This window comes from Diachasmimorpha longicaudata, chromosome 6 (genome assembly GCF_034640455.1).
Source record: "Diachasmimorpha longicaudata isolate KC_UGA_2023 chromosome 6, iyDiaLong2, whole genome shotgun sequence".
NCBI classification, from domain to species: domain Eukaryota; kingdom Metazoa; phylum Arthropoda; class Insecta; order Hymenoptera; family Braconidae; genus Diachasmimorpha; species Diachasmimorpha longicaudata.
In genome coordinates this window covers 6,319,677-6,334,841 of record NC_087230.1, presented here as the reverse complement: position 1 = coordinate 6,334,841, position 15,165 = coordinate 6,319,677, and the positions used below count along the sequence as shown (strand labels likewise).

General features: G+C 38.2%; 4 protein-coding genes across 9 annotated transcripts; 2 read left to right on the top strand and 2 right to left on the bottom strand.

Moving 5' to 3' along the window:
- The first annotated feature begins 9 nt into the window (after positions 1-9).
- LOC135163760 (small ribosomal subunit protein mS26) lies at positions 10-1,304 on the top strand. The gene is made up of 2 exons (XM_064123523.1): positions 10-257; positions 366-1,304. The coding sequence occupies exons 1-2, from the start codon at positions 10-12 to the stop codon at positions 772-774; spliced, it is 657 nt and encodes a 218-aa protein (XP_063979593.1). The 3' UTR covers positions 775-1,304.
- LOC135163752 (mothers against decapentaplegic homolog 4-like) lies at positions 654-7,059 on the bottom strand. 5 transcript variants are annotated; one of them, XM_064123505.1, is made up of 9 exons: positions 6,831-7,055; positions 6,494-6,701; positions 6,158-6,377; positions 5,887-6,035; positions 5,525-5,804; positions 4,947-5,219; positions 4,731-4,847; positions 4,379-4,516; positions 654-4,050 (listed from the first exon to the last, which is right to left on the bottom strand). In XM_064123505.1, the coding sequence occupies exons 3-9, from the start codon at positions 6,222-6,224 to the stop codon at positions 2,795-2,797; spliced, it is 2,280 nt and encodes a 759-aa protein (XP_063979575.1). In that variant the 5' UTR covers positions 6,225-6,377; positions 6,494-6,701; positions 6,831-7,055; the 3' UTR covers positions 654-2,794. The 5 variants fall into 5 exon arrangements, with proteins under 5 accessions (XP_063979575.1, XP_063979576.1, XP_063979574.1 ...); XM_064123506.1 differs by having other exon boundaries at positions 4,947-5,204; positions 6,494-7,059; XM_064123504.1 differs by having other exon boundaries at positions 6,158-6,368; positions 6,494-7,055.
- Positions 7,060-7,482: 423 nt separating this feature from the next.
- On the top strand, positions 7,483-10,152 carry LOC135163759 (clathrin light chain). Of its 2 annotated transcripts, XM_064123521.1 has the most exons (7): positions 7,483-7,642; positions 7,846-8,007; positions 8,195-8,311; positions 8,408-8,497; positions 8,654-8,765; positions 9,019-9,030; positions 9,797-10,152. In XM_064123521.1, exons 2-7 carry the CDS (start codon positions 7,854-7,856, stop codon positions 9,981-9,983), a joined length of 672 nt encoding a protein of 223 aa, XP_063979591.1. In that variant the 5' UTR covers positions 7,483-7,642; positions 7,846-7,853; the 3' UTR covers positions 9,984-10,152. The 2 variants fall into 2 exon arrangements, with proteins under 2 accessions (XP_063979591.1, XP_063979592.1); XM_064123522.1 differs by lacking the exon at positions 9,019-9,030.
- Positions 10,153-10,281: 129 nt separating this feature from the next.
- On the bottom strand, positions 10,282-13,261 carry LOC135163754 (ankyrin repeat and LEM domain-containing protein 2). Its single transcript, XM_064123509.1, has 4 exons — positions 12,932-13,261; positions 12,513-12,838; positions 11,195-12,248; positions 10,282-11,099 (listed from the first exon to the last, which is right to left on the bottom strand). Exons 1-4 carry the CDS (start codon positions 13,050-13,052, stop codon positions 10,807-10,809), a joined length of 1,794 nt encoding a protein of 597 aa, XP_063979579.1. The 5' UTR covers positions 13,053-13,261; the 3' UTR covers positions 10,282-10,806.
- Positions 13,262-15,165: the final 1,904 nt, after the last annotated feature.

Sequence of the window (15,165 nt, the reverse complement as noted above, 5' to 3'; positions counted from 1 at the left end):
GAGACGATAATGTCACGAGTTACCATGATTGCCAATGCTGTCAATTGCCGGTTCCCAACGCAATTGATGATGAATGAGTGGATAGGGATAAACGGCACATTCTCGCAAATTATTCGCTGGAAACGAAAGCCCGTGTGGCTGCCACAGGCTAAATCCAAATTATTCAAAGTACCACCCAGACTACACATTCCTAAAGAAGAATCCGTTGAAATTCTGAGATTGTACAATCATTATCGCACGTACAGAAAATCAATCAGGTACCAGAAAAATATTGATATTCAAGAAGTAATTCAATAGAAAAGGCTAAATTCTGTACAAAATTTTCACTCACAGTGTATTAACTCATTAATATTTCTAAACTGCAGAGAATACTTAGTGCAACTAGTGAAAGCGAGTCAAGTGCAATTCGACGAAGCGTCAGTCAGAAAAGCTGAAGAAGAAGATTATGCGAGATGCTGCATTATCAATGAGGAATGGAATAAAGAAGTGTCAAAAACCAGGGACATTCGACTGGCAAAAGAAAAAGAAGCACGGAAGGAACATACCCTGCAGATGATCAGTATGAAGAAGGAAAAACAGAGGCTGATGATGGAGAAAATCGAAGAAAAAGTAAAAAAAGCCAAACTGGAGGCAGTAACCTTTATTACCCCCGATAATATAGATCGTGCGATTGAAGAAGCTCTAGCTAATGTCGTGGATTACAATGCAGCAATCGATAAAAATGGAAATTATTATGGGAAAAATGTGACTAACGAACAACAGGCTTCAGTTTAACAATGATAATTTCATTGGATAAAGTTTATTATATCCTTCGAAAGACTTTTTCATTCGGGAAACCTAATGTACTGTATGTAGAGATCATGATCATCATTATTACCACCATTTATCTTAAAAAAAAAAAAACAAAAAGTGTTTAAAAAAATGACATTCTTCTGTACATATTTTTTCCACATACAAGATTTTTACCATCCTAGATCTACAACTGTTACACATCATACCTCATCGTGTCCTCTTTGGAGCTGGGATCGAAAGAAAAAACATTCAATTATTTCTGGAAGTTAAAAATTGTTGGGGCAAAATATCGACTCAACTAAGCAAAAAATTCTTTGGCATTATATCGATAATATATTTCTCAAATGAGACAACTCGACGTTACTCGCATTGAATAAATTTCACTCGATTATTGAAACAATGATGGATGACATTCCATTAATTCACCGGCTTGGCTTTTCATTCACGATCGTTCAAAGTTACTATCAATATATCTTGAATATGATTGAATAAATCCTGATTGTGTGCGTGTAGTTTTCCTCATTTTTTTTCACCAAAGTAAAATGAAGTATCTAAATTGTCACCTTAAAATTATTTTACTGCTGTGATATACTTGCATATACTAATGATAATGTTAGAAATGAGTGAGTGCATTTATTGCATTAATCGAGAACTACTATTACTATGAATCATTCATTCTGTCATCATTCTGGATTACTAGGACTCAACACCTTAAGAATAATTCGCATCGTACAAAAATTTTATTCTTAATTTGAAACATTGATTCTTATCTATTAGTATATCATTCTATTGTTTTGCAAAGTATATTATCAACTTGGTTATTTTTTCATGTTCATTCAAGAGATGGCACATTCCGGTTTGAAATGAAAAGTGTTGGTAATTATGACATCATTGCAATATATTTGCTGTTGAGGCTATTATTTTCTTGTTTTTATGGCTGATTTTGAACAACACGATAGATTATTTGGCCTCGAAAGAACTCTCCAATATTTTCTGCCCCCCCCCCCAGATCTCCTTTGACCGATATGAGAGCTCTGACAAATTATTTTCCATGAGATTCTTCTTCAATACACAAACAAATTCGAGGAAACAATACATCATACAAACAGATGGAGAACGTATGAAACTATTTTCACCAAGATAAATCAATCAACGTCAATATAAGTATATACTGTCCGACAAAAAAAATAAATTTCCATTAAAAAAATCATGAAACGTCCAGTTTCACTGAGACTTGATGAGTAAATTAATTATCATCGATTAATTTGAATTTTCAATGAAATGAAACATTTCAATGGAATTTCAACGTTATAATAATTTCCGAAATTCCACCAGGAAACTTCAAACAAAATCTTTTAACTGTGCATGAACCTGTTGACTTGTTTTCGAATTATTCTATGAAATTCTATGGAATTCACATTGAACATTCTTTTTAGAGTATCTTTCATCATTAAGTTGTCAGTCGTTTTGTAACACTACATGTGTTGCATCAAGAGATGCAGCGGTATAATCAATCGAATGAAGTAAATCATTAGCTCCAAAGTGAATGTCAAAAGTATTCGTACAAACTGTACATCTCATCTACGGCTAATCTCAATCTTGATTTAACAAGCTTTCAAGTGATACTCGAGTTCAGTAATCCAAAAGACCGCATCGTATTTGGTTCATTTATATTAAAATATATTTGTTTTTCTTTCATCTCCCATTTCAATAAAATTTTGTCGTTTAAAAATAATTTCGCGATAAAATTTCATTCTTCCCTCCACCCATCCCCTTTCATTCCCCTTCGTCCACTGATAAACCGTGACAGTTTTGGTACTTTTGTTGTTACTGTTGCCGTCGTCAATGTTGTCGATTAAATTGTAAATATTTTCAAAAAATTTGTACCTCATTCGAAAACCAAGACCGCAAGGTGAACAAAAGCCCGCGTAATCTTGTCAGCAGGTGCAATTTTTTTTCCACGTCAAATAATTTTGAAAATAACAGAAGAGTATTTAATAATTCACTCGATAGCACGAGGCCCATCAATGGGCATCGTGTGTAGTACTTCGTCAAGAAGCTGTAGTGCCCGATGTAAATGTACCTCAATCCAGCAGGGAGTTTCCTTAATACTTTGCCGGGGATAATCAGGGCCCCAGCCCTTGACGAAGCTCAATCGCAGAATGCAGAGTCTCCGTAGATCATCCACCCCAATACCTGCAGCTGCACTCAGACTTTTGGTAATGGGTGCTCCATGAGTCAAATGGCCAGCAACAGCAGCAGCTTGCGCAGCAGCAGCAGCCTGTGCAGTGGCAGCTTGCCCCCTCATTTGCTTGTGACACTGGCGCAAATCAAATACCTTGATGTACGCTGAGGGATAAATTTTATGAACAGCATCGCCAGGTGCCCTGCCAGCTTCTCTATCAAGATAATAAGACTGAACAAAAACACTGTGCTCACTTTGGCATCGTAACCAGACATCACCCTCACCACGTAAATCCAGAACAACACCTTTGCCAATGTGCAGACGAGCCCGTTCACTCTGCTCTGTCCTGTGAACATTGCTCAATGCACCTAAGCAGAATCTGTTACCACCACTTGGATCAACGTAACCATCAACAGTCACTGTTGGACATCCACTACTAACTTTGAATGTTTCACCAACTTGAGTGTCCAGTTCAAAATATCCAACTGAACACCAGTATTCTGGGGCTGGTTGAGTTGATAAAAGCCCTCCTAAATTACCACTGACATCGTTGCCATGGCCACCCCAATATGATGTTGGATGGAGATGTCGATGATCTGGTGGTTGCATTGTTTGTGTATAAGTCAGAGTGTTTGCTCCCGTCCATTGTGGTGCACCTGTGTTGTATGGATTAGCTGCTGCTGCCGCTGCTGCTGCTACTGCTGCTGCTGCCACGTTGAAGCCATTCTCGTGATGCAGGTGGACAGGAGATACTGGAGAACTTTGGCTTGTTCCAGCTGCTAGAGATGCTGTCAGAGCGTCCACGGTTGTTCCTGCTGGTGCTTGATTAAGATCCTGCGTTGGAGTACCTGTTGTGTAAAATTGATCGGTGCTTTGGCCTTGGTTTGAATTTAATATTTGACTATTGCCACTTCCATTAGTGGGATTCAGCGGTTGTTGGGATTGTTGGGATGCTGTCACTTGGGGCTGTGATTGCTGTTGCTGTGGCTGTTGCTGTTGTTGCTGCTGTTGTTGCTGCTGCTGTTGTTGCTGCTGAGGATTTGCTGATGGGTGACCCATTTGATGCACTACGGCTGTTGATGATTGATTATTTTAATTCAAAAGTATATCGAATGTCTCATGATTGATTCTTTTCCTTTGAGGGTACTGAGAAGGAAATAAAAAAATATATCGACCAGTTATGCAAATTTTAGATGGAAGTGGGGCAGAGGAATTTGTTCATTGAAAAATCCTCTTTAGTACCTTCGAAGAAGAAGGATCTGACCAAGGACATCCTGGGTAATACGGGCCAGATGGGAGAAAAAGTAAACGACATTTAAAGCACAACAAAAATAAAAAACAAATTCTTGCGGTAAATATGACACTATATGACAGCACTGTGGCTGACGATAAAATACGTACAATGATGCATGTTTCTTGTATTGATGTGATGAGGCGTCGGTATCCAAGTCTGTCTTGGACAGTTACCCTCTTCAAGTTTTGTATGAGGATTAACACCACTATCCCCCGTGCCCCCGCCGAACATACCCTCACCATTGGCTGTGCAAAACAAATTGAACAAAAAAGAGCCAAGAAAAATAATGCTAAGAGCAAAAATAAAGTAAGAAAATACGAAAGCTCACTGTTGAAAATTTTTTTTATTTTGTATTTAACAAAAAAGAAAACATGCAACAACCCAACTTAGTGTCACAGTCAATGAAAGTGAATTTCTTTTTCAACAGTGCCATTTCGCGAATAAAATAAAAATTATCACCGAACTCCTTCAATTGTATGAAAGAATATTCTCCACGTCTGAACGATGAATGCAGACTACACCAGCACGTATGAGAAGCGATAATTGCGTAGTACAAAAAGTTTTGAGCTTGTGATACTTATTTATAATGAAAAAAATATAAAAGCGCAATATTAATATTTTTTACTCTAACGGATTCTTTCACTCGACGTAATTATCACACTCATCTTCGCTTACCGGCATTGGTTGCTGACAACGATGGCAAGTACTGCTGTGGATTCTGCTGATGGGAATTCGTCGATGCCGTCTGCTGTTGGGGTGGTGGGTGATGCTGAATCGTCTGATTGAGTTCAGTATCAACGTCCATTCCCGTTGTGACACCAACACCCGCTCCAGCGCCAGTTACTCCTCCACCTCCGACCGTGTACTCGTCTTTAACAAGCCGGCCACCAGGACCCACACCAACGCCAGATTGGAGTGTCAATCCTGAGAGGTCTGTAAAGAACGGGTCTGTGCGGGGGAAACGAACCCATTTCATCATACACTAATGCAACATCCATAACAATATTAAAACTTGAAAAAAAAGACTTTTAATAAGATCTTGGTGTAATGATTTGATTTCATCATAAATAAAGAAATAAATCAATCAATGAGGTATGATGAGTGTTTTTTCTATCGGAAGAGGAGAAAAAACACCTTTCACAACATTAAAGGAAATAAATTATTTTCTATTCTCAATAAATCAATAAAAGATAAAACAAGAACGAGAAGGAGAAAAAGCAGTACAAAAAAAGTCCATTCAAGCTCGTACGTACCTATTCCTGGGGAGACCACCCTCTCATAATGATATGGATTCACGCAGACGGAATCGCACTTGAGATCAAAAGCAAATTGACAATATTTAACGTGCTTCAATTCATTTTTATGTAAATCCGGCCATCGCCATATTCTTGCGTATATCACATGGGGAAAACCTTTTCGTCCTGCTACTTGTAATCTACCATCGAGGGTTCTTTGTATTGTCACACATTTGCTGGGATGTGCACCGTTGGTTGTTATGGCAGTTATGAGACTGTCTAATTCGTCCCGTTTTTCCTTAGTGAGAAATTGACGAGTGGATTAAATGGAGAGTTGGTGATTTTTTGAAAAAATATGGAGACAAGTGCTGGTAATTTACCTTGAGCTTTTTCACCAGCGATTCAATGGCACGTTTGCTGAAGCCCTCGCTCTCACCCCCTTGACGATGGCACATAAGAGAATGAACGATGCTGAGACAAGCGTCAGCACTCGTCGGTGCACTGGGAGTTATTCCAGTCATTTCTCTCACTGCAAATGATCGTTAAAATAATTAATTTGTTTCAAGCAATGATTAAGAAGATTGCAAAGAAAAATGGGAAAAATTGTAAGCAGACAGAAAAGAAGAGAAAAATAATATATAAAATTTTTACACTCTGGATTGGGTTGCATTTGGGGCGAGGGATAGAGATGAGTTCCCCCGCCCGCCAAACCAACCATCTCCGTGAAAGCCGTGGTTACAGCTGAATTTGTTTTTTTCCAATGTTCAATTGCTTCCCCTTTGGTTTATACTCCAGTTGAAGTCTCTTAATGCAGTTAGAATGATACCTTGTCATCTATGGTAAATCAGATTCCTGAAGGTGCCTAGTACCCCTCAACAACAAAAGAAAAAAACAGAAAACAGGTTAATGTTTCCTCTCGTACCAATTGTTGGGTTAATTACCATTTTTTTAATCGTAATGATATTCATTTGTATAAATAAAACTTACAATGAAGCATAGAGAATGTTATTCTTCGTGATAGGTGTGGGGTGGCTAATTAAAATTGATTTTTTTACTGAGAATTCAACAATCAGCAATTCGCACAGATTCCCAATCTCCATTTGGTGGATACCTCATAGATAGCTCCTTATTACATATGCACACAATGTGAGAGAAAAAAACGTGTGTTAACAGGGTTTTTCATTTCACTTGGCCACTGAAATTTTGACATCGACACAGATGAGAACGTCAATAACAATGCAAGAGTAATCGAGAAGTATCAGTGACCATTAGTGGCCGTGTTGAGTGGAGAATAACAAAGCATAGCACTGGCATTAATTTATACTTCACTAGGATGTACGGTCTCTCCACAGTAGTAGAACGGCGCTATGAGGCCAACAGAGAACCTGATAAATAGATACTTGGAATGGGAGAACGAGTTATATGTTCACGCGCACTTCACAGAAAAACTGAGGGGAGAGAGAAGAGCAATAGAACGAGTCCAAGTAGCGCCATATTGAAATCGACTTGCCAATTTGCGATAAAAAAAATGACGGAAACTCGGAGAGCGCTGCGCACAAAACAAGATGGATACTCATTCAAATGTACAACGTATATATATATAAGTAAGTATATATGGTGATATATATATATTTTATTACCATATATACTTATGTATGCCGACCATATTTATGTACGTTTGTGCCAATCAAACCAGTCTCGATTGCAGCGAAAAAAAATCTGTGGTATATTACCATCGGAGCAGAAATTATATTCTACATTTTCGTGTCGTAAAGGGGTTATTTCGGAACAATCAGATTTCTACGAACTCCACGCCAAGGTTGTCCACAATGTCCGAATTTGAGATTTACTGAAGATTTGTCAGACTAGGAGAAAACTTGGAATTTTATTTCTACTCCGGTGGGAAGTCCCATTTCCTCGTGATATACCTACATCTGATAGTCAGCTCCGTAAATGATAATAAGGTAGAGTTCCTTTGTTATCGCCAGAGGAGAGCATCGATTTACGTCGTCCATGACCCATTCGCTATTGACGTTGACACTTGCTTCACCGTTGAAATATTATACAAAAGGGGTGTTTCCGAAGCAATATCATATAATTCAGGCACAGTCCCATCTTCATCGGCATTCCAACAAGGTAAATAACGTCTAATTTCCCTGAAAGTTCTGTTAAAGTCATGAGATTATCCTCCTTATGGTTTTTTATTAATGAACAATCGAGATTTATTGGAGCTTACAGGTTAATTTTACTTTTTATCCAATTAACTCAGTCTCTCGAGCAATTTTGAGATTTTTTGATTGATTAAATCTATGAAAAATGGCTCTTGTCTGTGATTTCAGATCACACAATGGACGGTTTTGCTGATAACTTCACCAATGACAATGAGGTTGACCCAGCTGCCGAGTTCTTAGCTCGAGAGCAAGATCAACTGGCCGGCCTCGAGGATGAAATCCCTCCAGTGGTCATGAACACACCGGTAGCAGCTCCTGCTGTAGCTGACGGTATAGTAGTCCAATAATTCAAATTCTCTCTCTCAAAACAAGGAATCAAAGTCTCTAATTGTGTTCATCGTTCGCACCCATGAATTAAGAAATCTCAGTTCATTCATTTCTGCTCCTTTATGGTTAATTTACTTTGAGTTTGGTTGGTTCGTTTAATTTATTTTCCCTCTTTATTCACCAATGATAGATGATTTGTCTGGAAACTTTGAAAATATGACAGTCGAGTCAGGTGGAAATGGCACCGGAAGTTTCGAGATGATAAATACCATCGAGCAGCCAACTGATTCAGAGTTTTCAGCCTCAGGTGACTCGTCGTTTATTTATTTCATTTATTTAGTTCAGTATGAATTTTTTTTCTCAATAGTCAAACATTCTTATTGACTCTTTTTTGTTCCTTCAGAGGCACCACCAACTCTATCACTTCCCAGGGAGGAGCCGGAGAAGATCAAGAAGTGGAGGGAGGAACAGGCAGCTCGACTCGAGGAGAAAGGTATTTTCTGAAATTTAAACAGTCGACGAAATAAATGATCAATTGGCGAAAAATCTTCTATTTTACGAATTTAAAAAACGAAATAAAATAGAAATGAAGTCATTTGCACGAGTGATGCCATTTTCGGATCTTTAAGTTTTCAAGATTTTTCTCTAGATGCTGAAGAAGAAAAGAAAAAGGAAGAATGGAGAGAAGCTGCCAAGAAAGAACTGGAGGAATGGTACAAACATCACGCCGAGACAACTAGTAAAACGAAGGCCACAAACAGGTAAGTGTGATGACCTAATAATCGATTTCGTTAATTTTGTTTATTGTGCCTACCTCACTCCCATTGAAATTCAATTTCGTTATTTGTGTCCAGCCAATGTTGTAAAGCTAAAAAAGCAATTAAGCAGATCAATAATTCAATATCTGAATGACAATGCCCTTTGTTCAATGACAATGAATTTAGTTTTCGCGATTTTACATTGTAAAATTTTACTATAAAGAGAAAAATCTATTATCCTCATTCTGCTTCTTAGGGAATCAGCCAAGTAAGTTTTTAAACTATTATACAATTATAATCAGCATGTCAATGCGATTTCAAAGCGTTGAAGTCCTTGATTAAATGAAGAATTTACACAATGCACCGCACAGACTCGATGCAACTCAGATCACAATAATCCACATGATAAAATAAAAGATATTAGGAAATAGTTTTCGAAAATATCTCAGTGGAGATGCATTCGATGCTTCTCATGAATTCTGATACCCAAATCTTCTGTTGATAAATTCTCAAGTTCTCACACAAGGTTTGAATTGACAGAGTAACTAACTCAAGTGAATATTAGCCAATTAATTTATAGTTGAATGAGAGGTCACAGAAGCCCAATTGTGTATCATTAGAACAATGAGAACGCTTGGCAAATCGTGCGCATGCCAATTAGAACAACATACAATCCAAATGTTCTTCTCCAAAAAAAATTTATTGCTATTCTCAGAGTCGGTTCTACCAGCAAATAATATTAAGACATTGTTTCAAATGATAATTAAATATATATTAATTCTCTACTACTTTGCGTGAGATGAAGAAGTTTAGAATAATCTAGGAATTTCAAAAGCAATTCAATTTCTTTGGAGCAGAACAGCTGCTTATACGTTTCTCACACACCACAAACGCTACACTAAATGTTATGTTTTTTTTTAATACGAAAACAATTAGAAATATAGTAAAATGCCTCTGCATTTGCGGCATGATGATTAAAAGCACAGAATAAGCATCTTGAATCATAACAAAAAAAAACCCGTGACATTGACTAGGAACGCCGAGAAGCAGTTTGTCGCTGAGGCTGACGACGTGGAGCCTGGTACCGAGTGGGAGCGCATCGCCAAACTCTGCGATTTCAATCCAAAGTCATCGAGGACATCCAAGGACGTGTCCAGAATGCGCTCAATAATTCTTCAGTTGAAGCAGACACCACCACCAACCACGTCCATCAATGCTTGAGCAAATTAATTATTGTTGGGGAAGTACCGAATTCATATTGACGAATAAAAACCATAAGATAAATTCATAAATTATCGTATGCACTGGGAAAATTGTGACGCTTCCATGTGCGTTGATTGAGATCACGTGTAATGTTATTGTGAATAAAGTTTACGGATGAAATTAGAAAGTTTTACTCGTTTTATTTCTGTCTAATTTTTAATGTCATTTTTTAATTTTTTTTGCCTTTTGAAACGTTAAACAAAATAGTATCTACTCATTTTTTCGATTATTAATTTGTAAAAGTTATTGAAACACATTTTTAATGGTATGATATTTATACGATTCATGTGAGAGTATCCCTGTAATGAAATCAGGTTCAAGAAAATGACATTTTATTATTACATTTAGCGTCTGAAAATCCATTGTCAATTCCTCACGTTAAATTTTTTTTATAATTTTAGGCATAAACAGAATTAGTTTTAAAAATCTTAATCTCAAATGGCAACACTCCCAGAATGACCTTCAACTAAAATTCGATTAACTGGGCTTCCTTTTTGAAGTGAAAAAATATTAAACCCGTTGGATCTTAAGGATTATCCCGTTCATAAATCCTCATGATGCAATTTTCAGAGGAAAAATTCAAAACAAATCAAATACTTCTCGTCTCCAATATTATAAAACACTTTTCAAAAGTAGACTATGCGCTACAATAGTTATTTTAAATTACGAAAAAAATATATATTATTTCACTGTTGAGGAATGAAAAAACTTGGCATATTTGAGTTCAGTTTAAAGCTCGAGACATCTCAATGCTTCCGGCTTTCCCCTCTCATCCTTTTGATTATTTCTCCGGAGTAAGAAGTAATTTCCTTCTAGGTGTACTGATAACCAACTGATTCCTCGTCCTCGCGAGCTCGACATTGTGTTTCCATCGATAAATCAGTGGAAAAATCTCAGCATCGATGCATTCCGGAATGGCATTGATGACATCGATGTCATTTTTCCCAGGAAATCTCCCATCGATAAACATATCACAGACAGAATCCTCCTCCTCAGCCAGACTGTACTCATCCCGAGAGTCCTCACTGTCGCTCTCAGAGTGTATTGTTTCCGGTGGTGTCCCGAAAACTTCATCTGGAATAAAATCATCAAGAGTTAATACTGACGTCGACTGTTATTGAAATTTCTACCACAACCACCAGAAAATCCAAATTGGCAATAAAAATTACCCGAATCGGAGTCACTGCTAATATCAGTCGAGGTGGATCTATTGAGGGAGCACATCTCCATCTGCTTTATCAACATCTCCATGTCATCGAGCTCCTTCGATACTCCATTACTACCAAGCTCCTCCTCATCTTCACAATCAGATGCTAACCGTCTCCTTGCTTTACCTGCATTTCTTATCGACATCTTCTCTATCTTCACACCCTCCACTCTTAAGTTCTCCTGATCTGGCACCAAGTTCTTTCTGAAGTACTCCTCCAGCTTAGACAGACCCTCAATGCAACTCAGATCTACAGCTTCGTTCATAAACGGCCACCACTCGCTCCAGTTCACTTGGAACTTGTGTGCCAGCTCTCTCCCAACTGTTTCGAGTCCCTTCTCGGTGTCTTGGAGTCTGACTCCTGGATCTCTACTCCTTGGACTGAGGAGCGTGAAGGAGTCGTTGTGATCATTAATTTTCGTTGGAGTCCTCGGCATTCTCGGTGGGGTTTTCCATTTTCTTCTGAACTCCATCGCCTGGGACTTTGGCATTGGTCCAGCCACTGCCTTCACTTCTAGTCTGGGGGACAGTGGATCGACCTGAAGTCTTGGTGGGTTTGATGGAGAGAATGGCATCCCTATCGTTGGCTGGAGAGAATTGTCTTCCGCCCTCCATACTGGCACATAATACTGGTGCTCAAAAAGCATTCGTATATCACGCGCTAACTTTTCATCATCCTGACCTTTTCTACTGCACACTACCTGGATGGGAGTCTGACCCCATTTATTCTTCATGGTTTTTAGGCACTCGGGGTATGATAGGAGGACCTTCACCACCTCAATATTACCGTATTTCGATGCAAAGTGAAGGGGAGTCTCGTTCAACCCCTTGTCAGGGGTGTTCAAATATAAATCTAAAAGGATTTTTGCTGTTGTTTCGCAGCTCGATTTGCAGCCTTTACCGTAGAGTAACTCCACAAATTTTGGATCTGATACGATTAGTAAAAGTGCCTTGCACATCTGGGCGTCTTGGGTCTTGGAGGATGCTATGTGCAAGGCATTGTATCTAGGACCTTCCTGGAAAGGTCGAAAGAAACCTATAGTTAAGCTGTCGCTGCTAATAAATTATTTAATTTACTTTTATCATGTATAGTTCATTGTTTATGGAATGTCATTAAAATGAATATCCTTTCCCCACTGAGTTTCAGATCTCCAACTTAATTGAATATCATGATCGCCATCATCATCGTTATCTCTTCCTTTTGTGCAGCAGAATGTTTTTATGACTCTAGCTCTCCTCCCATCCTGATCCTTGATAGAAAAATTATGTGGATTCCCTACCTGAAGAATAGCTGGAGTATCACCGGAGGAAATGAGATACCTAGGGTTCTCCCAAGCCATCTGCATCACAGTATCTAACTCTCCTCTCTCTATGTGCTTCCTGAAGGCCACCAGTTCTTGGGACCTGGGGGCTCTGAGCGAACTAGTTTTTTCCTCAGTAGTGACTGACTGAGTTTTTGGGCCTTTGTTGAGCACTGTCTCCTCAAAGCCATGGTTAGCATAATTCTCAGCTGCTGACCTTGACTTGAAGGTCTTTAGGCGACCAGTACGAGAGGCCTTGATGACATCCAGTGCCGCCTGTTTGTCGGTGTACACGTGGACTTTACCTAGACCCCAGTTTTCAAGTGTTAAGCGTTTGTTAACCTCAAAAATTCAGAGAAAGGGAGATCACGACGGGATTCTGAAAACTTTTTTGTTACCTTGTGCATCAGTTTCTGGTTCTCTTGGGATGTACACAGCATGGTAAACAACGTCATCAGTGGAGTTATCAAAATGATTATTATTCACTGGCTTGTTGTCAATATCTTCGGTCTCTCCCATTCCGTTATTTCTCTTATAACTCGAAAAAAAATAACGTGCCAGGATTGCTACGGGCGCTCACTCCGGGGGTTTGGGCATTCAAAGTGATATTCACCTGTCAATGCCCCGGCATCGGTAACAAACGGATTTTTCTTTTGTTTTGTTTTGTTGTAGGTGAATAACGTAGAAAAATGGCTATGACATTTCAAAGTCATGTAGATGGCGACCACTACTGGTCTCATCGGGAGACTAGTTCCTCACTGGACCGTCGGTAGCGCTGATGTAAATTATCCGGGGAAACCCAAATCCGGGCCCGATTTGCTGTAGGAGGCCCAGGAGCCAAAAAAACGCGAAAAAAGAAAAAATCGATTTTAGAATATTTTCCGAGCCAGCAAAAATTAACTACTTATCCTAATCGCGCTTCTTTGCATCGGGATTATTTGAAGATATTTCGGAAAGGATTTTTACGATTGTCGAAAAAATATTAATTTTCTTATGAATTAATTCAATTGTTACCTAATTAATTCATAATAAGTTGTCTTAATTGCGTTCTTACAAACAATAACAGATTTGCCAATAAATGTTTTGTATAAAACCAGTAGACGAAATGACGAGGAGGAAAATGATCCTGTGACAAGTCAGTGTAGGGAAATTAATTGTGTCTGTCTCCTCTGTAAATGGGGGGATGACATTGAGTTTTCACAAGGACCATTCCAGTAGAATATTAGCGGTAAAAAAATTAATTCAATTTATCTTGATCGTGGACGCAAAATTTTTATGACATTGGGGAACTCAAATTTATAAAAATACTAGCCAGGAGAGGCGAAGCTGAATGTTGTAAAAAAATAAAAGAAATAAAAATGACATGAAGAAAACTAGGGTTCCCCGAGCCGCTGTAAATCTTCAGAATATTTACTGTAAGTGCGATGTATTATCCTTCACGAGAAAGGACAAATTTTCCCGAATAATCGACTATGCGCGTCATCCTTGAGCGTCTGACTTGCTTCTTTTCTATTCCGGCTTTTTCCCCTTATCGATAAGTTTTTACTCGACCGAGATTGTATGCGTCACATGTAATTGAGTGTTCTGAGCTGCAGGACTCGAAGGACTCTATCAAGTAGAGGCTCTGGATTGAATAAAAAAACTGTTTTTTTAGACTAAAAATTTTTAAAATGAAAAATAAAGAAGAGAATATTTAAGTGAACGGTAATTAATTATTTTTAATAATTTAAATAGCGTTGAATATCCTCCTGTTTATAACATGTTCCCCTTGAATTTAAATTACAAATGCGAACAAGAAGAATTACTGATGTTCTTGGTAGTGTGCATCAGCCGCAAGAGGTAGGCGCATACTCCTAAGGAGAAAAAACTACGATTAGTCCTCCACAAGAATTTCTCCGAGATCGCACAAGTCCTCGATTTTTCAGAATCAATGCTACATCAGTTCTTCTTATTTGTTCTCAAATCTCACAAAATCCAACTGTGGATTTTTATCTCAATTCAGCAGATAAGGACCACCCATTGTGTCAGGGTCAGCGTGTTCCCTACTAACCCCGAAACATTGACCAACCTCTGGAAAAAATCAAACTGTGGAACTCTGGTCAGGGAATTTGTGAATTCAGTCACCGGCTGTAGCTAATGAAGACAAAGATCACCCTCATTTGGCCAACGGCTACCCGATGCTGGTTGGGGGTGCTTTTAACGGAGGGATCAAGTCCCTCACTCAATTGGACTTCTCCAGAAGTGGTGTTCCTGCATCTGCGAATATTCTTCGTCGTCCCTGGGGCACCAACAAACCGAAAATTTCTCCTACCAATTTCTCTGATCATTCTAATTAATGCGCCATGAGCATAATTTATTGTTTATTCAGAGATTAATAAACAGTAAAAAAAAATACGATTAATATTTTAGTAATAGTACCAAATTTATTTCCGTCATTACATTGAAGAAAAAATTTCAATTTTGTATAATGTAACCATAAATATAATCTCACATTAAATCGTAAAATATCATGTATTAAAAAAAATGCTGATGACCCTCATTATAGCCTTTTGATAGAATTTTTGTTTACTGACGTATTGAGATATTAAATATTATTTTAATTAGGCGAGTAATTGAAAAATATTAATTTTCG

What these genes read in the sequence shown, in the direction of transcription:
- LOC135163760 (XM_064123523.1), top strand. Translation starts at nt 10, where the DNA reads ATGTCACGAGTTACCATGATTGCCAATGCTGTCAATTGCCGGTTCCCA. An exon ending in ACGTACAGAAAATCAATCAG is followed by an intron (nt 258 to 365) that starts GTACCAGAAAAA and finishes TCTAAACTGCAG; the next exon opens with AGAATACTTAGTGCAACTAG.
- LOC135163752 (XM_064123504.1), bottom strand. Translation starts at nt 6,224, where the DNA reads ATGGTTGGTTTGGCGGGCGGGGGAACTCATCTCTATCCCTCGCCCCAA. An exon ending in AATGCAACCCAATCCAGAGT is followed by an intron (nt 6,036 to 6,157) that starts GTAAAAATTTTA and finishes GATCATTTGCAG; the next exon opens with TGAGAGAAATGACTGGAATA. An exon ending in TACAAGAAACATGCATCATT is followed by an intron (nt 4,051 to 4,378) that starts GTACGTATTTTA and finishes AATCATCAACAG; the next exon opens with CCGTAGTGCATCAAATGGGT.
- LOC135163759 (XM_064123521.1), top strand. Translation starts at nt 7,854, where the DNA reads ATGGACGGTTTTGCTGATAACTTCACCAATGACAATGAGGTTGACCCA. An exon ending in TTCAGAGTTTTCAGCCTCAG is followed by an intron (nt 8,312 to 8,407) that starts GTGACTCGTCGT and finishes TTGTTCCTTCAG; the next exon opens with AGGCACCACCAACTCTATCA. An exon ending in AGCTCGACTCGAGGAGAAAG is followed by an intron (nt 8,498 to 8,653) that starts GTATTTTCTGAA and finishes ATTTTTCTCTAG; the next exon opens with ATGCTGAAGAAGAAAAGAAA.
- LOC135163754 (XM_064123509.1), bottom strand. Translation starts at nt 13,052, where the DNA reads ATGGGAGAGACCGAAGATATTGACAACAAGCCAGTGAATAATAATCAT. An exon ending in ACCAGAAACTGATGCACAAG is followed by an intron (nt 12,839 to 12,931) that starts GTAACAAAAAAG and finishes ACTGGGGTCTAG; the next exon opens with GTAAAGTCCACGTGTACACC. An exon ending in ATACTCCAGCTATTCTTCAG is followed by an intron (nt 12,249 to 12,512) that starts GTAGGGAATCCA and finishes CGACCTTTCCAG; the next exon opens with GAAGGTCCTAGATACAATGC.